The 25,059-nt window shown below is 54.9% G+C and overlaps 8 protein-coding genes across 8 annotated transcripts; 6 read left to right on the top strand and 2 right to left on the bottom strand.

Moving 5' to 3' along the window:
* Nucleotides 1-1,301: 1,301 nt before the first annotated feature.
* COL26b_003485 (uncharacterized protein) lies at nucleotides 1,302-1,520 on the top strand (the record flags this gene model as incomplete). Its single annotated transcript, XM_053176380.1, has 1 exon — nucleotides 1,302-1,520. One exon carries the CDS (start codon nucleotides 1,302-1,304, stop codon nucleotides 1,518-1,520), a length of 219 nt encoding a protein of 72 aa, XP_053039729.1.
* A 6,522-nt stretch (nucleotides 1,521-8,042) lies between these two features.
* Nucleotides 8,043-9,197, top strand: COL26b_003484 (uncharacterized protein; the record flags this gene model as incomplete). The annotated part of the gene is made up of 1 exon (XM_053176379.1): nucleotides 8,043-9,197. The coding sequence occupies one exon, from the start codon at nucleotides 8,043-8,045 to the stop codon at nucleotides 9,195-9,197; it is 1,155 nt and encodes a 384-aa protein (XP_053039728.1).
* Nucleotides 9,198-9,928: 731 nt separating this feature from the next.
* On the top strand, nucleotides 9,929-11,605 carry COL26b_003483 (uncharacterized protein; the record flags this gene model as incomplete). The annotated part of the gene is made up of 2 exons (XM_053176378.1): nucleotides 9,929-10,348; nucleotides 10,403-11,605. The coding sequence occupies 2 exons, from the start codon at nucleotides 9,929-9,931 to the stop codon at nucleotides 11,603-11,605; spliced, it is 1,623 nt and encodes a 540-aa protein (XP_053039727.1).
* Nucleotides 11,606-11,984: 379 nt separating this feature from the next.
* On the bottom strand, nucleotides 11,985-12,813 carry COL26b_003482 (uncharacterized protein; the record flags this gene model as incomplete). The annotated part of the gene is made up of 2 exons (XM_053176377.1): nucleotides 11,985-12,034; nucleotides 12,105-12,813. 2 exons carry the CDS (start codon nucleotides 12,811-12,813, stop codon nucleotides 11,985-11,987), a joined length of 759 nt encoding a protein of 252 aa, XP_053039726.1.
* Nucleotides 12,814-14,875: 2,062 nt separating this feature from the next.
* COL26b_003481 (uncharacterized protein) lies at nucleotides 14,876-16,912 on the top strand (the record flags this gene model as incomplete). Its single annotated transcript, XM_053176376.1, has 2 exons — nucleotides 14,876-15,196; nucleotides 15,245-16,912. 2 exons carry the CDS (start codon nucleotides 14,876-14,878, stop codon nucleotides 16,910-16,912), a joined length of 1,989 nt encoding a protein of 662 aa, XP_053039725.1.
* Nucleotides 16,913-17,569: 657 nt separating this feature from the next.
* COL26b_003480 (uncharacterized protein) lies at nucleotides 17,570-19,454 on the top strand (the record flags this gene model as incomplete). Its single annotated transcript, XM_053176375.1, has 2 exons — nucleotides 17,570-19,121; nucleotides 19,282-19,454. 2 exons carry the CDS (start codon nucleotides 17,570-17,572, stop codon nucleotides 19,452-19,454), a joined length of 1,725 nt encoding a protein of 574 aa, XP_053039724.1.
* A 491-nt stretch (nucleotides 19,455-19,945) lies between these two features.
* COL26b_003479 (uncharacterized protein) lies at nucleotides 19,946-21,229 on the top strand (the record flags this gene model as incomplete). Its single annotated transcript, XM_053176374.1, has 3 exons — nucleotides 19,946-20,009; nucleotides 20,409-20,752; nucleotides 20,804-21,229. 3 exons carry the CDS (start codon nucleotides 19,946-19,948, stop codon nucleotides 21,227-21,229), a joined length of 834 nt encoding a protein of 277 aa, XP_053039723.1.
* Nucleotides 21,230-21,558: 329 nt separating this feature from the next.
* Nucleotides 21,559-24,259, bottom strand: COL26b_003478 (uncharacterized protein; the record flags this gene model as incomplete). Its single annotated transcript, XM_053176373.1, has 2 exons — nucleotides 21,559-22,815; nucleotides 22,865-24,259. The coding sequence occupies 2 exons, from the start codon at nucleotides 24,257-24,259 to the stop codon at nucleotides 21,559-21,561; spliced, it is 2,652 nt and encodes an 883-aa protein (XP_053039722.1).
* Nucleotides 24,260-25,059: the final 800 nt, after the last annotated feature.

The raw sequence follows: 25,059 nt of genomic DNA, 5'->3' as shown, positions 1-25,059 counted from the left end.
CGGCTGCACGAGGGGTTTGTCGATTGTCGTCGCCGCGGGGCTCGGGGTGGTGGGTGCGATCGCGTGCGTTGGCCTTCCGTGGTCGACCTCGGTGCTGCGCGCCAGGCTGGTCGATAATTTTTTTGGAAGCTCAATTGGACGTACAATCGCCTGAGGTTGATTTACGACATGTCATTGGCTGGAGGGGCATGCGCTGCAATTGAGGCCTGGCCCGTGCGTGCACAAAGTGTTGGCCGGGGCTTCCATTGATCTCGGGAGTCACATGATCTCGGTGGATGAGGGACTCGGCCGGCGCCACACCGAAACGTCCGGGGTGAAGAGCTGAGGCTTAGGTGCTGGTCAACTGAGGACGCTTCTTGGCTTCCTTGGCTCATTTCCAGGAGCAGACTTACCTAAGGTTGGCGCCTGGATCTGCTCACCTTACCCTCACGATCAGCCATGTGATGTTCACTCCCACAAGGCAACGGATGCTGGCATAGACGGTGATCGCGGTTCCTGGCGGCAGCAACTATTTGCAAATCAGACCAAACCTCTTCAGACCGGAAGCGCATGGGGGCATCGCGGAAGTCGAAGAAGCATCACGAGCACAAGCCCAATTCCCACCGCACCGATGGACCCCTTCCCAAGGGCCATGCCGACTAACCGCTGCAGTCCGTCCCTGCGCAGCCAATCAGCGGGGGCAGACATCAGTCGACATTCTGCCGCAGGCCTGAAACGCGCATCGGAGCCCGGCCCCTCTCCTTTGTGGCAGGGCTGGCTGGGCTGGTAGGCAAAGCTCAACCACCAAAACGCTGTCGCGTCCCAGTCTCACCCACCCAAGGGCGGTCTAGCCTACGAAGGGGCACTGTGACCACCATAGGGCCATTTTCCCTTCCCTCCTCCAGGCCAGCCGTGCAAGCTTGTACCTGAATGTGACGTCTCCCGTTTCGAGAACCCGTAGCGGATCATCTTTCCATACAATCCCACGAACCCTCCCGCGCTTCCCTATTTTCCCCCTTCCTGCATCCCGTGTACCTGCTTTCCCTTCTCCTGTTCTTCGCAAAACCTTCTCTCTCTCTCTGGCACTAATCACGCACCTCGCAATACCCGTACATTGTGTGGTGTTTACTCCCTTGTGACTGGCGCACTTGAGACTCAGACCTTCATTTTGACTTTCTTTCGATTACACACCTTTTAATTCACCACGCCACGCTCTACACCGATCGCAAACCACTCTCACGAAGAGCGACGTTAATCACGAGTCATCACCAAGACCGATCCGCAACCCGTACCGTCCCGTCGCCACTACCACAGCCGCAAAGATGGGTCAATTCGACTGGTTCCGATCCATTGGCGCCACGCCTGAGGCCGTGGCCGTCCTGAACGACCAGCCCATTCTGTTCACGATCCTTTTGATCGTCCTCGTTGCCGTCATTCTGCAGATTGTCCTACTCTGGTACATCCACTTCGCGACGTTGAAGCCGGAACAGAAGAAGAAGAAGGAGCCCAAGAAGGGAGCTGCCAAGGGTGGCAAGAAATAGGTGGAAAATTGGATTCAGCAGGGAGGAGTCACGACTCTGTTGGCAGGATCGTTCCGACAAAGATCCGTTTGCGTTTGGATTACGGCCGCGATCTCGGATTCGACCACCGACTGCGTATGGCGAAGCTGGGCGATCTGATGCGAAGGATCGTTGGCATGCGGAGGGGGAAAAGGCGATGTCATGGCGTGGGAATAATGAGCAGGTTGGTGGGGTTTCGACAGATGGGACCGGCCTTGTTCGGGTCAGTGGAGGACGAACTTACGATGCTCGAATGTCACAGGTTGCACTCGACATCATTTTCTTGCGGCATAACTTTTTCGGTATAGATTTTCATCCACCAGAGGCTCATCTTGGATATCAACCGAGTTTCTGTAGTTCAACAGCGCTTGAAGCTTTCAAATCATGGCTACCCGTTTTCGAGAAAATGTGGCTCCTCTTCCGCTAGCATGGCATCCTCCGGCCATATATGTTGCTGGTATAACACCGACTCTGAATAGCCTTCATCAGATTCAAACCCGGCGTCATGTCGCCAAGAACCGTCGGCAGATGGGTCGCGTAGAAAGCCGTTTTCAGGATCTTCGCACCTTGACTCCGGGCTGTACAGTTCCATGCCGCGCCCTTCGCCCTCCACGCCTCTATTCTCATATCCATGCCATGCATCCCCCCATGGCGGTATTAGTTCCGTGTATCTTTGGTTGTTGCAATGAGAGTCGCCCTCTTCGGCAGCGTCCAAGTCAAATCCTTCGTAGTCGTGACGAACTCTGTCATCGTTAGCGATCAACCAGTATTCTTCCTTGCCAGCACCATCTGATTCCAGCTCTTCGCCAGTCTCCGTGTCAGAGAGAGTAGGCGAAGCCTCTCCACAAATGCTGTGTTCAACAGCTTCGTCATTCATGTTCCCAAAATCGCTGACCGTGTCTTCATCAAGCCCGTCCGCAGACCACATATCTGGCCATTCATCAGCTGCTGTATCGTAAAAGCGAGCTGGTCTTCCAAGGTCGTCGGCCCAATCTTCACGATCGCCGTCTGGAAAATCAACTTCCATTTCCCAGCTCGGTGATGCGACTTCACTTCGAGGTTGGCTTAGGTTCTCGTCTTCGCCGAAGTCAGATAGCTGATATCCGCAGTCAGAATCAAGTCTCCCCGTTTCAGGCCCTTCCAAATAGCGGTGTGGCGACAGAGGGGCTTCCCAGGCCAGCAGCTCTTCTTCGGAAACCATGGCGAAAGTTTGATCCAAGTCGTCATCCATGAAATCTTCGACGTTATTTTCGTCGTCAGACAAAGTCTCAACTGCTGTCGCGGCGAAAACAGCCTCCGTATAGCCAAACAATCCTTGGGGCACTGCGCGACGTCTTTGGCGAACAGGAGGCGGCACAGTAGTTTTCGAGTTTGCCAATCCCCAAAGTTTGCGCGCCACTTCTCCGACATCACTGTCTAAAAGGTCTCGGCTCCGCGACAATAGCTCGTCTGAGTCACTAGGTGCTATGATTTCCGTGGAGCCGGTATGAATCCGCTGCGCATCGACGAGTGTCGAGGTCAGAATCGGTAGGAGGCGTGATTGAACAGCGATTGCCTGAAACTGTCAGTATGTCCGTGGGCAGTACGTAGTTCGGATAGGACACCATACTGATAAGTGCTTGGTGTTCAGCACCTGTGGCATGAGAAGGCTGAGGGAAGGCGATGTCATCTTCGTAATCGTTCTGAAACCAGCCATGGCTTTTGGTCCGGATATCAAGGTGAATAGGCTGGCTTCTACGAGACCTTGAATGGCGTCCAAGTACCGCGTCACTCCACCCTGGCCATCCGCGCCATCGAAGTGAAGGTTCTCAGCAGCCGGTGCCGCAGGAGCGACTATTGGCTCGTCATCATGATCTTCGCATGCAATGGCTGAAATGGAAGCCTCTTCAAGGGCTTCAAGGCCAATGCCCGAATCTTGCGTTTCTGGGAGATCTTCTGTGTCGTGCAGGGACTCCTACTTCGCTGACAGCACTTCAGATTCCTGGAAGCTGTGACGAGTAAGAGTCGAATTTAAAGCAGCTCTCGTGAATGGCGTTGGGACTTTGACACCCTCGGTTCCATTTGCTGCGTCGTGCGTCTGATGAAAAGAGAATGTGCAGGTAAGATGTTGCAGTACGAGAATTGAGGTGCCTGGGGGTCCCATATTCTGAGGCACATCGCTCTGATATTCCATCTTGAATGTAGGCGATTGCGAGGCTTGAAGTTGTTTGACTTCTCGAATCAGCCGAATCCCCAGCTGGTCCCAAATCCAAGGAAGTGTTAGTCGACATTCAAAAATGGCTCGGGGTGTACTTACAGAGCAGGCTTGAATGAAGCAGGCCACATCATTCACGAGACTGGGCGTAGATATGTCCTCAATAGGCTCTTCCTCGAGTATCGAAATATGGAGCCGGCATATTGGCGCTTTCGACAAGTTTATTCTTCCATCCTCCAGACCCGCGAGAAGCTCGTCTGGGTCCGACACGGCAAAGTCTTCGAACAAGGACCGCAAAGAAAAGTTGGATGCCACGGTGACGCTAAAAGATGTTTTGGTATGGCGGAGAGCAAAGGGATCAAGGTGTATAACTGAGGAAACCATGTTTGGAATATAAACGAAGGGCAGGCATCGTCAAACGAATGGTGTTCAACTTGTCGATACGGCAGGCATGAGGGCAGTAGGTAAGCAGGGAAGTTGCAGCGGGTATGCTGCCCCGGACTGTCAACGCCAATTGTGCGGGGATAGTGCGAGCGACCCCCACTCTGCACGGTGAGTGGACATCCCACCTCGGTTTTGTACGTGGAAGACAAGCAGGTTGAGAGACCGCCAGGTTTTCCTGTGTCTCGCGGCTGTATTTCCCGTCTTTGCTTAGTTACTTCCATCGAGAACGACAGTAGTAGACGACGACAATAAAGGTAATAATAACGATAAGGGATATAATGACGGCGAGGACGGTAGTAAGAAAGAGTACATACCAGCCCACAGGACAAGCAGTCGCTCCAGCATAATGGAAATAGGGGCCTCCAGATTGAGGATCCGGGGACTCATTAATGTCCATGATAACAGAACCTTCCACTTTATCGCCTTTCAGATCACTTTAGAATACATTACACAAGTAAGGCAGGCCGCGGAAAATGCAACCGTGACACAGCATATGTCGACGATCGACAAAAGTGCACAGTGTCTAAGATCCAGGGAACTCCGTTCGCATTTTCAACAGGAAAACAACCGCACTGCCTTGCCTTGCCTTCCAGGTTGCCTGCCTACCATACCTTACCTGGTACCTACGGAAGCCGTTGAGCCACAGGCTTGGGCCATAGCCGTATGCGCTTGGTCTAGCGCATCTTATTTTGGGGGTCCTCGGACTTGTACAACTTCCGCGGCGGGCAGCTAACACCTTTGTACGTGATCCACATGCTGCGATAGACTGTGTTGTAGTGGAGCAGAGATTGATAGGCGGGCAACTCACAGTGCTAGTCCACCCAGTGTGCCAGGCTCGGCATGGTGCATCCGTTTTTCCTCGGCGAGCACGACAGAAGCTGGGCAACTGGACTGCCAAAAGTTTGAATGACGCAGGCACCACTTTACACTTCCAATGTCTTGCTGGGGCCTGCCTTACTCACTGCGGATCAATTTCTGTCACTTACCAAGGAAACGCTGACGACACTCGACAAGGCATACCCGCTGTGTACTTGTGTGCTACTGTGCATACATCCACATTTCGACGACCTTTTCCAGCTCGGCTTGAACCCATCGCGCCCATCACCGCTAGTTCCACGGGTTGCTATCTCATGAGGCAACAAGCACGCGACCACCGCCGCCAATCAACAAACGCCGTCAACCAACTGCCTCCAAAGTAACGAGAAAGTACCCGGTCACGCAAGAAAACTGAGCAGCACCCAGCCTGGGTATCTTGGCCGCTGTCACCGGACGACTCAGGGCTCCTCTATCTCCCAAGGAAAGGACCAGGATCTGCGGTCGCGGTCCTGCACCACGGGTCGGCATCTGACTACATCCACCCACACACGTCTCGTCCACGGCCCGGCCTAATCGTCACCCCTCCCGCCGTCCCCCGTCCTCCTCCACCACCACCACCTTTTTTTTCCGGTCCAAGGCGCGGTGCGCGGAATTGCGTCTCGAACGCCCGCCCAGTTGAGAGCATGCCTCTTTTCGATCTTGGTTCTCTTTTCCTCGACCACGTCGTTTTCATCACCAACCTGGTCTACATCAATATCGCCTTGACCAATGCAGAGCCCAGCATACTCTTCCCTCTTTATGTTGTGTCGAAACTGCTGGCTCGAGGACCTGACGATTGGGATTCCCCTACTGCGAAATGGCCGCCGCCGGTCCCCACGTGGTAGCCGATTGCGGCTACCAAACTCCAGATGAGCTCAACCGCCCTTCTTATTTCTCTGCCGCTCCTGAAGGCGCCTCGGCTTCTGCTCCTGCCCTGAGTTCGCCGGTGAGGCGCCCGGCATTTGTTCCGCATCCTTCCTATGGTCCTGTTCTGCCGTCCGACTCTGATCCAACCGCCTCAGATTCCCAACCGCATTCAAATGGGCATACCCCCGACAATTTGGATTCGCGCATGGAGAAGGGCTCTAGTAAAAGGTCACCCAATGGTCGTGTTGGTCTTCGTGATAGGATCGTCTGTCATACGTGGACATGGTTCACCATGGTATTGCATATCTTGAACTTTCTCTTCACATTCGTAGACTGACTGATAGCAGACGATGGTATGGCATACCGACTTCTTGATGCTCGCGATCTGACACTCACCATGACACAGGCAACCGGAGGAATGGCAAATGTAATACATTCCCGTAAGTCAACCAATCCCAAGCATGAAATGCGAACCTTCAAACTCACATCTCGACAGTCCCGTACCAAGCTGCGTGGCTAAATGGCATAGCCATAGCCTTCTTCTTACTGAATGTTCTTCTTTTCGTCATGAACTGTGTCTTGGCAACATTGCGTTTCCACTGGCGCCCAGGGACCTTGGTTCATACTTTCACCGACCAGACAGAATCACTTTTCATACCGGCATCTGTAAGTCAAGACTATCTTGAGTCCTACAGTCACTAACACTCTGTCCCAAGGTTGTTTCGTAAGTACCATCTAGCGCTCGCCCATGAGGACAAACTCTGAACGTGACAGGTTTGCCATCATATGCATAAACATTTGCCAGTTTGGTGTTCCGTATGTTGGGCCATGGCTCCTGAGGATTATGCAAATCTTGTTCTGGTCATATACCGCGATGAGTATGCTGGCTAGCGCTACCATATACTTGGTCCTCTGGTCTACATTGTAAGAGTTCCCTAAGCTGAGAAATCTTGTAAACTGCTAATGGCCCTGAAGAGTCTTCCCCATCCACACTATGACGCCAACCTGGGTATTCCCAGCCTATCCTCTCCTTCTCACTGCGCCCTTCGCCTCAAATCTCATCACGGCCGCATCCCAGACAAACCAGACGCAGGTCATCTTGAATAGAACGGCGATTGCGCTCTCTGCTGTGGCCACACAAGGTGCAGGATGCTTGATCGCCTTCATGATCTCAGCCGCCTTTATCTATCGATTAATGACACAAAAGCTGCCGCGCGACTTTCAGCGGCCTGGTGTGGTACGTTATACTGCCATCTGCTTAGGAAGAAAGTACTCATCATCTATTAGTTCATCTCTATTGGACCATTTGCGTTCACGGTTGGTGGGATAGGTAAGATTGGCTATTCGTATCATTCGTGGTGGTTTGCTGACCTCCACAGTCCTGCTGGGGAACCAAGCCGACAAGATTTTGCCTCAAGGATTCTTAGGCACCGACCTAGCCGTACCAATTATCAAGGTGCTCTCTGTCATGATCGGATTGTGGCTCTGGGGTCTCTCCGTGTGGTTCTTTGTCGTCTCCGTCGGGTCGTTGTGGAAGTATGTGCGTCCAGCAAACAAGATGCCCTTCCAGATGACGTGGTGGTCGTTTGTGTTTCCCAACACTGCGCTCGTCACTGCCACTGCGGCCCTTGGAAAAGTGTTCCAGAACTCTGGGCTTCAGATTTTTGCGTGTGTCATGGCTGCAGGATTGATTGTTGTATGGGTTGTCGTGTTTGTGACCATGGTTCGATGTCTGTACAAAAGGGAGCTGCTTTGGCCGAAAGATACCCAATAATGGTCAAGCCTAGGCTGACTTTCCATCACGTAATTCTAAAATGAACATAAAATATGTTACCAGGTGGATGCGCCGGATAGTTGATCGAAAAGCCAATTCCATGATGTAAGTCAGGTCGTTGGAAATGCCTTCCAGGCACTGCTCCACCCCCTGTCACGCCCACAGTGCGGTGTTCGCTAAAGGGAGACGCGCAGCGGGATGCGAGTGGGGCCAGGTGTCCTGCTCCCAACCACCAACCTCTCACTCACCAATTCAGGCACGGCCTCATCGCTGATGTCAAGTGTCCTCATTGGGAATTCGCGACAACGTTCTCACATGGCATCGTATCGACCATATCGGACTACGGTGTGATAATCATACTTCGGCCATAATGTCGTGGGATTCCAAGTCGGCATTGCGCCGACGCCAAAGCAGCAACGCAGCTTCAACCAAGAACATCCCCATCCATACACGCCAGCAGTCCAAGTCGACCATTGAGCCAAAATCGAGCCATGTAGCCGACGACTTCTTGCAAGACTTTTTGGATCCCTCTTTTGATCCTGCAGCCTACCTCAACGCTTCGCTGCCGCCGTTACAGCCTAGCGGTCACCATGCCTCACGCAATGGAGGTCAGACTGTTCCTTTGGCCGATCTCTCCAACGAGGCGCAGACGTTACTATCCCGGCTCAATGTCCACACGACCAGGCTCTCAGGAACCCTCACACAGCTGACTGACGATATTCTGAGAAGTGGCAGTCGACTTGCGTATGAGGTCGAACTCTTGCGAGGCGAGACGTTGAGTCTTGCCGAGACGATGAACGACACGTTACAAGACGACATCAAAAAGTTTGTCCCCGGTGGTCTTAGTGAGGCCACGAAGGACGCTCCTTCTAAAACGACGGACGCGGAGGAAAGGAAGGCTTCAGTCGGCGCGACCAAGGCGGAAGAAGCCACCGCAGCGACGGTACCGGCCGAGGATGAGGGCGCAGTTGAGGAGCCACCGTACATCAAGCAGCTGCGCACCCTGACTGTGGTGCGGTCTCGCCTGGACTCTGTAATCAAGACGTTTGGCGATGCCATGGACTTTGTGTTTCCGCCTTCGGAACTCTCAGTCAGCTCATCCTTCCTCTCCGTGTCAGCGCCAGAGCCCGGCTCCGATCAGCACAGCACGGAGGACAAGGGCCAGCAGGTGCTCCAGAAGCTGCGGGACGAGATATCACAACTCCTGCACAAATCAGAGGACCCCGTTCAGGGGATCGAGAAGGCGGCGCAGCGAATCGAGGAGCTTAAGGACCTCAACCAAGTGTGGAAGGGCACGGCGGAGGAGAAGGGACGGACAAAGTTCATTGAGAGTCTGGCCAAGATGGTCGAGGACCGGCACCGCGATCTGATGAAGGAGGTGGACCAGGCGAGTCGGAACCAAGGCAACGGGATTGAGGGGAGAGCGCGCAAGGGGAGCGTTCATGCCGACCCCGCGGAAACGAAGACATATCTTGGTGGCTATGGCTTGATGAGCCAGCTGCAGAAGCTTAGAAGCGGACTGTAGGCTGTCATTATGAGATCACGCATCGAGTATCTGGAAATCCCAGACGTCCCAAATATGATTAATACAATGTTGCTGCTTGTTGCTTGCTCATAATCGCGTATCCCATGCGGTCCTGAATTTTGGACCTGGTCTGTCGCTGTCTTCTGTCCAGGACCCTGTCGTACGGTGCGCAAGCCGCGATACACAGGGATAATGCGCTGGAAATTGACGTGGCACAGTGCTGCCGTTTTTTCGTCCCTTCTTGGTTCTGTCACTAGGCTCCTGGTCAAAGCGAAAGTCGTCGGCGGGCCACGGAGCCAATGAAAAATCTCAGTCCGCCAGCGGTCAGGTACAGAGCACCCTTGCAGCCACTAACTCAGAAGGCTGACAAGGTCGCCTGGCACAAGACCATTCTTTCGCGGTGCCCTCACCTTTCTCCTCCGGCCCAGCTTCCCACACAAACACCGCAGCGATCTGCCTTACGAATGGGCATTTGGTTAGGTTCCTCCTTTTCTGAGAGATGTGATTGAGAGATATAATCTCTTGTTCATACCTCGTCGACGTCAATCTATATACATCTTTGTCTTCTTTTCTCTCTGCCGCACCCGTCGCCCGAGCTACGGCTTGCGACGGCCGGCTTCACACCACCCGCCCGGTTCCGCTGACCAAAACCTCAATCTTCCTCCACGCTCAACCCGATCTATAACACTCGAAGCCAGCAATTCACGTACGATCTTCGATTATTCAGTATCATGGCTACCAACGACGCAGCTCCCCCCAACCTGGGGGGCGCTTCGGGCCACCAGAAAACCGGTCGAGCGTCGCCCGCACCCGCAGCTCAATCGAAGCGCGACCGCAAGCGCCAGGTCCTGGCCGACAAGATCAACAGTCTCCAAGAGAAATTCAACCGGGATCGTGAAGTCGGATACCGTGACCAGCTCCAGAAAGTTCAGGTTGACACCAACTTGGTTCAGCGTATCGATCCCTACTCTGAAGACGTCCTAAGCGTCATCGCCAGCCTGCGCCAGGAGCATGACGAGACCCAGGGACAAGAGCCGCTGGCCGATTCCAGCCGGACCCTCCTTCAGATGGCAGGTCCCAAATTCGAGGACTTTGTCCAGGGTATCGAGGATCTCATTGAGTACCGAGACTTTCACTTACTCCAGCACATGGTGAGTGCGACCAACTTTTCCAACGGTCGGCTAAACTGACAATTGCAACAACAGCACGAACACGAGCGCCGCCTCCACCAATACAAGAATGAATACCTCTACAAGGTCGAAACCGCAAAGCGCGAGCACAGCGCCCTCTCTGCTACGCTCCGCGATCGTCTCGTCAACACTCTGCTCTCGAGGAAAATCCGCCTTAATAAGGAGAAGGAAGCTCTGGAAATCTCCGACTCGTCCGCCTTGCTGCTCCACCCCAATCAGTTCAGCATTACCAACCCCGCCAGTCCTGGCGGCACACATGGGAAGCGAGCAACAAGGTTGCGCAAGGACGCCGAGGAGTTTCCGGGCTATTCGGATAACAAGAAGCGCAAGAGGAACCCCGGCGAGGACGACGGCTCTCCTGTCCCCTCCAGGCGGGCGCTCGACCCTAACAGCACGACACCCCTCTGGCAGAACGAGAAGCTTCGCGTCGCAGCGAAGCAGAACGGTCCCGCCTACAGTATTGATAAGCTTTTCACCGAGAAGGAGCTCACGATGGCGTACAATGCGGCAGCGATTGCCGCCCATAAGCACATTCTGAGGCACAAGGCCTACGCGAACGGTGGCTCGTCCCCCGGTAGCGATTCCGGTCACGGCGAGGACGGCGACCAGGATAGTGAGGCTTGGCCTGCCGCGCCCATGATGGAACGCACCAGCTCTCACGCGACTAGAAGTACCAGGGCTGGCATCAATCAGAATCTGATTGACGCCGTTGAGGGTGCCAATGGATTGGAGTTGCCCAAGTACCTCGAAATCATGCATCCGCATGAGCCCGCCAAGCTGCCGTCATCATCCATGACCAACTACTTCAAGCCTGTCAGGGGAAACACCGATGCCAACCTCCCGCAGTCGCTGTCACAGGATGAGATCAGCTCTGATATCATGGTCATGGACCTGTTCAAAAAGTACGATGCTAGCCATAAGCCCGGCGATTCCATCGACCACCCCAATGGCAGCAGGAGGCTGCTTGAAGCTTCCATTGCTCCTTACACCAAGACGCCTTGGTCAGGCTTCAAGCCTGGTCCTCGACCGGACCCGACGAACCTTAGAGAGGATCTCCAACCGATTGAGAGCAGCGTGAGAGACGAAGCTCCCCCGCCCATGTCATCTCTTGCAGCCGTCGCTGCGGTGCCGATGAGCCGCAACAGTAGCGCGGCTGGTGGTGCGGCTATGAGCCGGCAAGGCAGCTCCCGCGGAAAGGGCCGCAAGAACCAGTCATGAACATGCTGATGATTTTACGGTGTCTCGGAGTTCGGAAAAGGGTTGGGATTCGGTATTTAACTATTGATGTTTTCAGGAAGGCCAGCATCTGGGCGATACGTGGACAACACGTCCCCTTTCCCGCGGTTAGACCCCGCGTATAGAGCGACTATGCATTTTCATTTTTCGAGACCTACGATTAAGGACTGTACGTTGTGGAAGCATACGGCTCCAGGACACAGGGTGGCATATGGCACGAGAGCTTGTGATTACGAGGGGACGCGTCTCCATCTGATATTAAGACAGCTCGCATGCATTGATACCCTAATGCTCTTAATTTAACATGTTATCGTGAAGTTATTATCTAGTCTCTACTCTTTTCCCACTCAAGGCCCGAACACTAGCGCGCGAACTTCGATGCTCTCGCGGCCTTCAGCATCAGGTCTTGTCCTAGGGTCAACGAAAGCAGTATGAGCCAGTCTTCCCCCCTGAACCCCGGTCCCATCCCGAAGCCCCTCACTGTCGAAGCACTCGAGAAGCAGCCGCTCGTCTCCGGTCATGCCGCTCAGGTAGTACCACTTCTGGCTAGGGCTAAACTTGATCCCCGCGGTCTCGCCGGTGTAGCCGTTGGAATACCGATGTTCGATGGGGACGATGTCCGCATCGTCCAGCGTCGAAGAGGAAGCGAAACCCAGCGGAAACGACTCGACGGGGTTCTTGTTGAGCGGCCTCCAGACGTTGATGATCCGGTACCGGCCCGCCAGGAGCTTGTGCGCCTCCTCAGGCAGGTGCTTCTTCACGCGCTGGATGACGGAGACGGGCGTCTGGTCGATGTGCACGCGGGTGACGGGGTTCCTGTTCGCCTTGAGGTCTGCGCGGCGGATGGTGTGGTCAAAGAAGAGGACCCGGTTGGAGCCCGGAACGTGCTCCAGAAGAAGCTTCTCGAGCTCCGGGTAGTAATTCTGCTTAATGGACTCGTCGTCTACAAACTCCTTCTCGGCGGACGGAGGCTGGTTGCGGATGACGGCGAAGGCGTCCTGGTCGAGGTTGAATTCAGCCTCGCGGCCGCGGATGTCGTGCAGGAGGGCCTCCTGGACGTCATCTGAGTAGTTGCGTCCCGGGAGGCCTTCGGGGACGATGGTGTTGTAGGGGGCGGAACCGTCTTCGGGAGGGGCGAAGAAGTTTAGGGTTGCGCGGACATCACCGCGGGGGATGGTGTCGATGGCCATAGTGTTTATGCTGAGAGGGGTTATGAGATACAAAGTCGGATAAGTTGGTCTGAGAACCAGGGGACGTCTGGTGAAGTCGAAGATGAGGCTGACGATGTTTTGAGTTTGAGACTTATACCGAGGTGTGCCGTGGCAAAAGTCGGGTGTAAGTGTTCACAATGGGATGCGGATGATGATGTTTCAATGGAGCCTGGTGTTTCCGAAGTCTTCGGGATACAAGGGATTCACTATTTCTTTATACCTGTAAACATCAATGGTGTATTTCAAAGCAAGACGGAAAATGAAGCCATTCGAAGCGCACCATGGCCATTGCTTGTGAGAGAGCAATCACGTCATTTGGGCTGATTGGACGGGCAAGGAGCAGCGCAGAGGATGGGGATTAGTCAAGCCGGGCCTCGAAAGGCGCAGAGTGGAGGATGCACGCGGGGATGGGCTTCTTGGCCAGCGGATTAGTCAAGGTGGCTTACGGCAGCCAGTTTGAATTGAGCCGGGAGACGTGGCATTGGCTGGGTCCTTTGGAGCTGCAAGTCATGTAAGTGCGGGTTTCTATGCACAATGAATGTCGACTTGACACTTAGATTTGACGTCCATCAAAGGGCTGCGAGTCCGACCTACGGGAAGGATTGCTTCTTGCTGCCCGTCCCCGTCCCCTACCTACCTCTCGACCTTAGATGCTAGCAGCTGCTGGGACTTGGGCATCGTCGCGCATCGTTCAACCCAACATTTTGCGTCATTCTTCGGAGCATCTGACCGGACAAATTGGGTTCGTGCAAGGCGAGGAGCTTTGATGCCCTCTTGGGGTGATAGAGTTCAATCTCTGGCAGCTATCGGTGCACGATCCCAAACGGCGAGATCAGATCGCGATACCGATAAATGCCGGTACAAACCCAAAGCATTCCCCGAAACTGGGGCTGCCGGGAATAAGCAGCGTGAAGGGTGGCTTTTACATAAGCAAATGCGATCTGGGGAAGCCGGTCGATGATGACATTCCACCGTGTAAAAGAAACAGTGCTATCGATAGTGGTCACTGGCTGCAACACTTCACTCCAAGAGGGTGCAGCCGCTTTCCCACCCGACTCACCCATTTTTCCCACCCGAGGGTGCTGCCCACTGTGTGTGTTGCAGTGTTCCACTGCCCAAGCATCGGCACTTTTCTGATCTTCTTCAGCGTCTGAGTGGTCTCTGACGGGTGGTGGGGCTCAGCCGGCGCACTGCTTGCAGCGAACCAAGAGGAGCCCGCCCCCAAAAAGCCTCCCAATCAGTGGCGACGGCTGAATGAAAGGGAGCCCAGGGGCCGGTTCTGCCCCCTTTCAGCAGCAGTGAACAAAGGCTAATTTTAGTAGTGCGGACCTTCTCCCGGCGTGTCTCCTCGCAAGGGCCCTGAATTAACCCCGACCTCTGTCCCGTCCGCTGCTGCTGGCTTGCTGCAAGCTCAGACTGCCCGGCCGAGTCGATTGATGTTTGAATTGAACCAAGCTTTTTCATCTTGAAAGCCTACCCCCATTGACACGGAGCTTGGTATCCGAGTGAGATCCAGTGAAGGGACGAAATCGACATCGACCGTCGGCTTTTACCTGTCGGGGATTACGCCTCCTGCAATTGTTGGAATCTCTTCATCCACAGTACCACCGCGCGCCTTCAACACCATCAACCGCGAAACCACAGAGACAGAGACAAATTGGGGTCCCGCTTCTGAACGGTGATGCCTCCGACATCCCCAGTCACGTCGCGTCGCTAGCTTGCCCACTTGGCTGGCCTGGCCTGGCCCCCTCCCTTCGTCTCGTCCGTTGCGCAAACCTCTGCCAAATGCGCCTGGTAATCGTTCATCCCGCGACTCGTCCATGTTGATGATGATGTCCATTTCCACGGACCCTCCAACACCGACTCATGCGCCATGATATCCCCGCAACAGCAACACCAGCACCAACACCAGCACCAACACCAGCACCAACACCAGCATCCAACCCGCTTGCATGGGCAATCCCCGTCGCCGTCCATGGCCCATCAACACCACTTGCCACTCGCAACCACAGCTCCTCTGCCGCCCCCATCCTCATCATCCATGACGGCACGCTCGACACTCCCAGACAGGAACGTGACCGCTGCCACCATCGAGGAAGCCTACGTGCAGTTCGTGCTGCATTGCAATCCCGCCGTGCCGGCTGAGACGGACACCGCTGCACTACGGGAGGCGTTCCGGGTGCCGCCAAAGAGCGGCGGCAAGAGCTTCAGCACTTTTACCCTATTCCAGCTCATCAGGCAGCTGGAGACGAAAGAGATCAAGACATGGGCCGAGTTGGCGCTCAAGTTGGGCGTCGAGCCACCCGACCAGGACAAGGGGCAAAGCTCGCAGAAGATCCAGCAGTATGCTGTCCGCCTCAAGGTATGTGTGAAAGAGTCTTTACGGTCTGAGAGAAGCTGATCATTGCAGCGATGGATGCATTCCATGCATGCGGATGCCTTTTTTGAGTATTTGATGGATCATCCGCATCCGTACTGGACTGAGATCCCTGACGACCCGACTCCTGTGTGTGAAGCAGGACGGGATGGCGTAATGGCTGAGGACGACATGGCTCTTCGAGCCCTATTACCACACATCAAGCCTCGACGTGGTAGGAAACGTCCGGAAGATGACGACCTTGCAAAGTCTCCATCACAGCGCGCCAGGATAGACTCGCCGCCAATAGGGAACGGCTACAGAGAAAACCTGGGCTCGTGGTCTGCTCACCCCGATGGCAGGGCTACCTTTGGCTGCTCAGATCCTCTAAAGCTGAGCGCAAATACAGCATCGGCATCCGGCTGGCCACAAGCCCCTGACGCGGCGCAGACACCACTCTCAGCGTACCCTCAAGGCCCAATGTCTGCCATCACGCCGTCGACAAACCGCAATGCATTCTGGGGTGAAGCGGAGCCCAGGTCGGCAATCACGCCATCAAAACCAAAGGGGTCACATCGGAGGCACGGCGCCAAAGTCGTCTCTTCAGCATGGCGGAGTGGTGGTCCCGGTGCCTCCGGCAAGACCCGCGGCAGGCCGCCGATGAACAAGGCCAACGTCGACGGGCCGTTTGTAGCATTTCCTGCGGAGGGACCAGCTTACAAAAAGCCTAGCCCAGAGAACAAAAGCGTCGAGACGCCGATCACGCCCGCTGCTTCAATAACCCAAAACACACCACCAGATATGCCCCAGGACTACTACTTACCGCGCATACCGCAGATGCCGCGGCCAGCGAAGCCCAGCATCTCGTTACAAGTTCCCGACCGGCCCGGCGGCGCAGTCCGGCTGGCAACACCGCCCCCGCCTGTAGTCATGGTCAACGGTGACCTACCAGACGCAGGGACTCTTCAAACGACGGCGCCGGCTGTCGAGCTACCTCCCGGCAGCGGTGACAACGGCTTGACACAACCGCCGGTAGATCTGCGAGCCCAAGAGACCGCGCCAGACGTTCTGCCTGCCGTGAAGGGCAACGAGCCGCCGCCGCTATCGAACGACATCCCCGTCGGTATGTTCGAGAACATGGAAGACCGCACCAACATCGAAGCCGTGCTCGGCTACTTCACCGAGGAGACGGCGAACGGCGAATGGGTGGACCAGGACAACAACCCAATCGAGGGGTGCAGCATGGCGGAGGCGTCCGCACTAGTGCACACGACGGTCGAGAGGATGTGGCAGACGGCACCGAACCAAGACGCCTTCCTGATCAACCTTGCAGCATTGGCCGGCGGTAGAGCGCTGATGACGACAAGCAAGCTGAAGGTCAAGCGCGAGATGGAGTACGAAGACCGCGCGACGTACAGCTGCGCGTGGGAGTTCCGGATGGGGAGCATCCGCGGCAACTACAACATGGTGCAGACGGTCATGTATAACAGATGGAAGAAGACCGAGGAGGAGAAGGACAGAGATAAGCCGGCCGAAAAAGCGACGATAGGGGGTGTCATTGAACCAGAGTCGGGGTGGGAGCAGAAATACCGCGACCTGCTGGCGGTGTCTGAACGGCGAGACAAGGAGTTGCAGGATCTCAGGTCCGGACTGGTATCGACGCTCAGCAAAACTTTCAAGGATGCAAAGGAGCTGGACGAGAAGCATGCTAAAAAGGTGTGAGGGCGGGGCGGTCACCCGGAAAATGGAAATAACGGCACACAGCACATATCAATGTTTGGGGCTGTAGGTGTAATATTGTGAAGGACATGGGAGCAATGATTCGCATTTGGAACGACCAAAAGCATTCAAGCCGGCGTGGGGAAATCTTGATATGGGACCGGCTGGAAGTCTGGAGTAATAGGCATATCGCCGAATATGACACTTTGACTTCGTTTTGGCTCGAGTCTTTGGACATCGGTGCCTGTATTGGGGCTAAACGATTTTTTGGGATTCGCGGAGCAATATCGACTTGCAGTGTTGGAGCCAAAACTATTACACGGGGTTCAACAAACTTGCAGCGACGTCCTGAACCGAGAAGACCTAATTTGTTGTTTCTAATTTTCACGTAGCAGGTAATTATATGATACCTGCATCAAGATTACGGTTTGCTCCAATCATTTGGGTATTTCCCCTCTTGAGGGCTGATTCTGTGGATTCCGCTGGCTTTACGATAGTTTGACAACAAGGTGCCCGCCAGAAAACACCACGATCCCCGATCGTCCCACGAGCTTGGTCTTATAACTCTAACTGAATCCAGATACTCATATCCGTCATTTCCATCATCAACCCTCAGTTGTCTGCCGTCGTCCTGCCTTCTTTTCCGCCCACAATGCCATCATGGACCCCGGCGAGATCATGGACCCCCACGAAGATTTCATCAGGCCTACCGAAGAATATGCAGTTGGGAAGGAGTTCAACTTATTCCCATACAAGCCCGATGAGCCTCATGGCACGGAAGTGTACCGACGTCGACGCCTTCCGGCAGACGAGATCGTCGGCAGCATCCGGGGTTTTGACCCCACGAAGGACTTCACCAACACCAAAGCCAGGGTGCGGATCGATGAGCACATTCGCATCAGCATGAATCAAAAGTCTCAAATCTTTGGTCTGAGCATCGTGAAGGCCCCGATAGACGAGCGTCCGGCAAGTGAGCAGCAATCCCTCTACCACCCAGTCGGATCTGGCCAGCCCATCACCTGGAACCTCGCCGGCAAGGCGGTCGATGTGGAATACGCCTCGAGCGATTCCGTGGGAGTTAAACAGATTGAAGAAGCGGCTGACGGGCGAGTGTGCTGCGAGCACGCTGCCTATACGTACTATCGCAGCCTGGGCAAGACTGGATACCCGCACGTTATGCCGCAGTTCTACGGCACTTGGGTCATGGAGATTGACGACGGATTTGACGATGAGGGTATCCAGGTGAATAGATACGTCTGTGTGTTGCTCCTTGAGTACATTCACGGCTACTCCATCGATGAGCTGTCTTATCGTAGTGAGGAGGATGAGGGCTACTTTGGCAAGCTGGCGGGCTTTCAACGGGTCGACAACACCTGGACCAACGTCTGGATGGACGAATCAACTCGAGCGCTTGTCATCAAGAAGATGCTCCACGGTGTCGTTGTCGGCATGCACCACGGCGTCCAACACCACGAAGCCAGCCCGGAAAACGTCTTCATGACTCTGCGGGACGGCACCAACAACACCGACCTGGACGAGCTCCGCGTGGTTCTCCTCGATCACACCTCAACCCAGATCTGGCGCAAGACCGTCGATTCACATTTCTACGGGAGAACACACTGTCTCGAGAAGCTCCCGTACCCAATTCATCCCAAGCAGGGTTGCAGCGTGATGCCACTTGAGGACTACGTGGGATGGTGGCCTCCTGCTCCCGAGGACCGTCCTGGGGAAGACTTGAATGAGATGTTTGACGATTGGATGCTCAGCGAGGACGTGTTTGGCCCATTGGTTGAGGCGCGCGATGTTGAAGCGGGCTTACAGGGGAAAGAGTGGCCGCATAAGTATGCAAAGTACTCCACGTTCGATACGCTGGACGTTATCGAGGCGCAGAAGCCTCAGGAGATGAGGAAGAAGGCGATGCGCAAGGTGATTATCCCCAAGGTCCTCTCGTACTGGCGTATGATGAAAGATGAGGGCCGGGCGGAGCTCGAGGATCGGCACAAGATTTGTGAAGAGAGTGATGACGAGTCTTTCGAAGACAGTAGTTCGTCTCTTGAGGAGTATACTAGACATCTTCAAGGGAGGAACGAGTTTCTCGAACAGCACATCAAATCTCTCGAAGAGAGAAACGAAGCTCTCGAGAAGAGAAACAGACTTCTTGAGGAGAAGCTTGAGGCGCTCAGTTCGGAAGAGTCTTCCGCAAGCTTACAGTGTTCGTTGTCTAATTCCCAGCCCCCGCGAAACCAACAGCCTCAACCTGAGCAAATTCCACGCCGCCCAGCTGAGCCGTCTTTTAGCCCCAAGGCTCTTTACGACGAATATCTCTCTTCTATCGGTATAGACAGTTCTAAACACCCGTTTACACCACCCAGTTCCTCTCCTAGTCCTCTTCAGGATGGAGCATCATTACAAGGCTCATCTCGTTTTGGCGAAAGCCCTAGTCCTCCCTCAGCTATTAGAAGAGGGGGAAGTCGCAGCAAGAAGTCAGTTCAATGGCAGGAAATGGAAGGGGAAGTGGAAGTGGAGAAGGAAACAGATGGTTTGATCCAATGTGAGCAGGTACCCACAGCAGACTAGAAGTTAGAGTGCATATTTTGAGCAGAGAAGTAATGTCTGAGCAGGTAGCTACTTTCGCCTTTTTTGATTCTGGTTTGTCTCTGTCATAGTGCCGCTCGTCGCCCTCCCTCGTCGCTGGTCCCCAAACTCTGGCCTCGTCCTCAGTAGCCCTCTCATAAGGCCTACTTTGAGGTTTTGACGATCACATACCAGAGCAAGATGGAGGAGATGGTCTGAAACGATTCTCACGCTGCAAATTGTCAAAAGAATCACCTCAAGAGACCAAATCACCACTGACGAGGATTATAAGTGAATGTTGTTAGTAGAAGCCTCTCACAGGATAGCTTACTAAGTCCCCACAGAGAGAGCTCCAGCGCGTCAACCAATGAGATGGAAACCGCTCAACTACAACAAACCTCCAGTTCACCACCTTCTCCGAGTCGCCCTATGCCCGCGTAGCTTTAGAAGTGTCATTTCAATATGCTCATCAAGGAGTCTCACGTCGATGTGCCGACCAAGGCGGACGGCAAGGATGGGACCATGAGTATGTCCCCTTCGACTCTCAGATCTTGTCTCCGAAATCACGGATGCTAACGACTCACAGGAATCTTTCTCTTCCACCCCTCGATCCCCGGTTACCCCAACGCGTGAGTATAAGCCATTCTGACGCTGCCTCAGAGCATCTCAATTGACAATTTTACCAGCAAATTCCCCGGCGTCTGCCTCTTTTCCGAGATTTACCAAGGTCCGCATCATCCCCCTCCGGCGGGGTCGAAGAAGCACCCCGCACAACCCCTCCACACCACTGTCAACCCCACTCACCGATCTTCACCGATCTACACCGGGATCCTAACCGAACATCTTGCTTGCATCATGTTCCTTCTCTCCACTCAAGCATCCATCATGATGAAGAATGTCAACTTGCTAAGTTGAGTCAAAACAGTGACCGGCCCCGTCGCCCGCTTCGCTCGCCAGATCGCCGGACAAGGCTACATCGTCGCGGCCCCGTCATCGTACCACGAATTCACCGGTCCCGAGCCCCTGGCCTACGACGTGCCAGGCACTGACGCGGGCAACGCCTGGAAGGTCGAGAAGGTGAGAACTCCCATCTTTGACCCATATTCCTCCCTCCTTTGGCTTACCCCTATTCTCACTCTCCAGACCCTCGAGTCCTACGATGAAGACTCCCGCAGAACAGTCGACGTCCTCCTCGGCCTGCCCACCTGCACCGGCCTCATCGGCAGCACGGGCATGTGCCTCGGCGGCCACCTCGCCGTCCGCGCCTCCGTAAGCTCCCAAACCCCCCTCCCTTCATCATGCCCCTAACACACCCACCAGCTGGACCCTCGCGTAACCGCCTGCGTCTCCTACTTCGCAACCGACATCCACTCCCGCACCCTCGGCCCTCACTCGGCCAAGAACACCTCCGCGACCGCCCCGGAGGGCAGCACGCACACCCTCGACCTGCTGCCGACCCTCGCGCACGCCGAGGTCGCCATGATCTTCGGCGTCAAGGACACCCACGTCCCCGCCGAGGGCCGCGACCTCATCCGCGCCAAGCTGCGCGAGGCTGGCGTCACCACCTCCTTCTACGAGTTCGCCTGGGCCCAGCACGCCTTCATCCGTGATGAGCTGAGCAAGGGCCGCTACGACCCGGCCATCACCAAGGTGTGCTTCGAGGTGTTGCTGGAGCTGTTTGGGCGCGTATTGAAGACGGACCTGGGGGCTCCCGAGGTTGTTGGCGAGCCTGAGCACGTCTGCTAAGCTGTGATGTATTTGGGTAGTGCTACTTATCCTCATACATATCTCACTTCACCATGAATATGGAAAAAGTCTCAAGTGATCTCTCAAGAATAGTATTTAACTGCGGACGACATGTCATCATACTCTATTCGTAATCTATCTGGTTCCCCCATGTGAGTTTAAGGAAATTCATTAGGCACGGGGAGCCAGTCTCAATGCCCACGTTAAGAAAAGGGCGCCGCCAGTGTCGATGCATCTGGCCGGCTTGGTATTATTCTCTCCATCATCTTTTCCATTTTCTCCATTTTACTTCATTTTTTTTTTTTTTTGGTTCTATATCCCCGCTACCACTACTGCTTCTTCTGCGTGGTCTGTTGGGAGGTTCCCTGGGCGGCTTGTTGACTGTTGGAGACGCTTCGTCCTCTGGGGCGCTGGCCTGATGGGGGAGCGCTCTGGAGGGGGTGCGGTTCCATGGCGGTTGCTGACGTAGGGGACAAAGATTGGCCGGCGTAGTAGCCTTGAGACGGGGCGCCGTAGTACTGGGAGTTGTAGGTTCCGGTCACGCCAGTCTCGGCCTCCTCGTCGTAGGCGCGGTTGTTGCGCGAGGTGGTCTTGGTGAGGTACATGCTAGGTCCCTCGCCCATGGGGGATGAAGGGATGGCTTCACCGGGCTTGCGACGGCCGCCGCCACCCTTGGTGCTGCCTCTCTGCAGCAGCTGGCTGCGGACGCGCTCGATATCGTTGGAACGACGGCGGTCTTCCGACTTACGGTCCTTAGATCCCGACAGAGTATCGTCGTCGCCCACCCTGTATCCCCACTCGTCCTCAGCCAAGATGTCGCGCGTGTTGAACTCGTTCATGGCTTGCTTCTCCACCTTCGAGTCAACGGCGTCGTTACCATCCGCAGCGGCCGAGGGAACCATGCGAGCAGCCTCCTTGTCCTTTGCAGCCTTGTCGCGAGCCGCCGCCGCAAAATCATCAGAAACAGCGACAGAGTACGACGGGTTGCCAGCAGCACCGAGAGCTTCGCTGCCACCACCGGGAGCATAGATGGGAATCTTCTTGAGGGCGAGAGCGAGAGCGCACATGAACTTGGAGCGGCGAGTAGCACGAACGGCGTCGTTGTGCCAGTTAGACTTGTGCTTGATGGCGATCTTGAGCTGCATCTTGTCCAAGTCACCGACTCCATAGACACCAATGGCAATGTCTTGCTGGAAGTCGCGGGAGTTGTCGGCGTGACGGACGAAGTTCTCCATTTCGAGGCGTAGAAGCTCGAGGTCCTCGAAAGTAGTGTCGTAGGAAATGTTGAGGTCAATAACCTCCTTCATGGCCTTGGAACGGGAAACGTTCTCAATCCAGAGGTTGTTGAGCTGAATGTTGGGCACCTGCACCACCTGCATCTTATCGATGCGGGTGAAGACAGTGTAGAGAAGGGAGATCTTGTCGACGATGAGTTGCTGCTTCTCGGAGCCGACAATATCAACTCTGTCACCGACGTCGTAGGGGTGCTTGACGAAGAGAAAGATGCAGGAACCGAGGAATTCCTGGGTGGTAACGGCGAAGACGAAAGAAAGAGACAGGAGCGCGGTTCCGGCAGTAGCGACGGTCTGGAAACGTTAGCTGTGTCCGAAGTCACAGTGTGCAGGGTATACTTACAGTCAAGAAGCTGGACTGGAACCAAGCAAGGAAGATGAAGACGACGATCAGGAGGACAACAAACATGAGGACCTTATCGAACACGCGGAGTGCCTGACCAATGTCCTTCATTCCCTCGGTAATAGCCTTGCGTTCTTTGCCGATCTCGACGACCTTGCGCGTCATCTCTTCCAAGCTGATATCGCCATTCTGGTCGTTGTCAATCATCTCGAAAGACTCCTCGGCCTCTTCGGAGTAGGCAGGTCCAAGCACTTCCTGGAAATCTTCGGGGTACAGCGAGTCCTTTCCTTCGACGACGAAAGACATCCAGATACGGCGGGCAAGAGCCTCAGAGGGCTTGGTCTTTTCGAGAGCCTCAATGACGATGGAGTGAGCGGAGTTGGGGTTGAAGACCTGCTTGCCGGTGATTTCAGAAGCAATGTTTCCAAAGACACCCGTAATCTTGTCACCCATGCGACCAATGTCACCGACAAGTCGCAGAGGCGTAGCAGAACCGGCGCCCTTGACACCCTTCGCGGCCTTGGCCAAGATCAAGTCGAGACTATCGTTGATAATGTAATCCTCCTCCTCGAACTCGGGGCAGTACATAGGGAAAAGTGTTCGCGAGGCGTCGTAGAGCAGACCAAGCAGGCGGACCTCACGCTTGGACTCCTTGATGCGGAGTGCGAAGGATCGCTGGTGGTAAGAGATACCGATAAGTTGAACAATAGCCTTCTCGCCCAGGTAAACCGCTGATGAGACCATGGTAGCACCAAGAATACGGTACATGGTTACAACCCATGAAACAGCATCGTCGGCAGTGGCGTTGAACAGCTTCTGGAAAGAAACCCAAGAGGCAAGAGCCCAGAAGAATAGGGCGAGAGCGATCTGCAAGTTGGAAAGGACGGTGGCATACTTGCGCACACCAGAGCTAACAACACCGCAGAGAAACATGAATGCATGGGGGAGAATCCAGGCGACAACCTTGCCAGCCCAGAGTGTAAGCCAGGCGATCTCAATCCAGAGGAAGACCTTGAAAAGAGGGGGGCCGTTCTCTCCACCCTGTTTGAGGTCGCTGCCATGACCGGTAAGGGGGAGAACAATCAGAGGGACGGCGAGAAGAAGGCAGATTGGGATGATGTAAATCAGGTAGCGCGAGACGACAGAGGCGTTGGTGATCTTGTTGTACAGTCTGCCCATGGCGTTGACCTTGATATCCGCAGAATCGCCAGTTCCGTGGCGGCCCAGCTCGGCCTTCTTCTTGCGGCGACCGCCCTTGTTGTTGCGGTGGAAAAGGCCATGCTTCTCGTTTGGTGAACCAGCGTCTTCGTTGCTGTTGGCGTTCATGGTGGGCTTGCGCGCACCCGTAGAGGTGGCGCTCTTGACGTTAGTCAAGGGAATCTCGGTTTCAGGCATGTCGTTGGATTGTGTGCCGCCGATAGGTAGAAACCCAGAATGCCGGGGAGAGAGGGGTCCTGGCATGCCGACCTTGGGAGGAGGTGGATGAAATAGGTGATGTCCGGACCGAGGGAGCAGTAGGAATGCTCAGTGTATAACGTAAATCGGTGGACGTCGAACGGTCCACTGGGTTGTACAGATGCTGTGTATTAACGCATATGGTGACTGGATATCGAATCCGTCTGGTTGATAGTAAAACAATTGGGACTTCGTAGGACTCGGGAAAGTGGAAAAGGCCGTTTGAACCAGACAAACGATCGAGTTTGGTTCTACACGCACGAGGTCGGCGCGTGTTCAGGTGGTAGGGGAGGCGTCAGTGTAGCCCTTTCGTATACGGTAACAACAAGCCCAATTCCCCAAAGCGAAAGTAATTACAAGGAAAAGGGTATCGTATGGGGGGAGGGAGGATTGGTGAGGAGAGGTAGAGTAGATCGAGAGGAGAGAGAAAAGAGGTCGGAGCAAGGAGTGGTCGAGTTCAAAAGAACGTGAGGAGGGGAAGCATTTCAGGGTTTAAGCGAAGGCGAGCGAGAGGAAAAGAATGACGGTAAGGTTGGTTGACGATCTCAGCGCAAGACAGGACGAAAGGGGCCGCCGCCGCTAGAGCGCGTTAGTGGAGGGACGGAGGCTTGGAGCGTGTGCAGCTTGGCAGACCCCTGAACTTTTTTTTTTTTTTTTCCCTTTCCCTCCTTCCACTCTGCAGACAGTCTTCCAGGTCCTGGTTCTACGAGCACGAGGAGAAGACCTGGGCGGTACGGATA

The sequence above is a fragment of the Colletotrichum chrysophilum genome, assembly GCF_026319265.1.
Source record: "Colletotrichum chrysophilum strain AFK26 chromosome Unknown scaffold_19, whole genome shotgun sequence".
Classification (NCBI taxonomy): domain Eukaryota; kingdom Fungi; phylum Ascomycota; class Sordariomycetes; order Glomerellales; family Glomerellaceae; genus Colletotrichum; species Colletotrichum chrysophilum.
The sequence above is the reverse complement of the archived record's forward strand: the minus strand, read 5'-3'. Positions and strand labels throughout refer to the sequence as shown.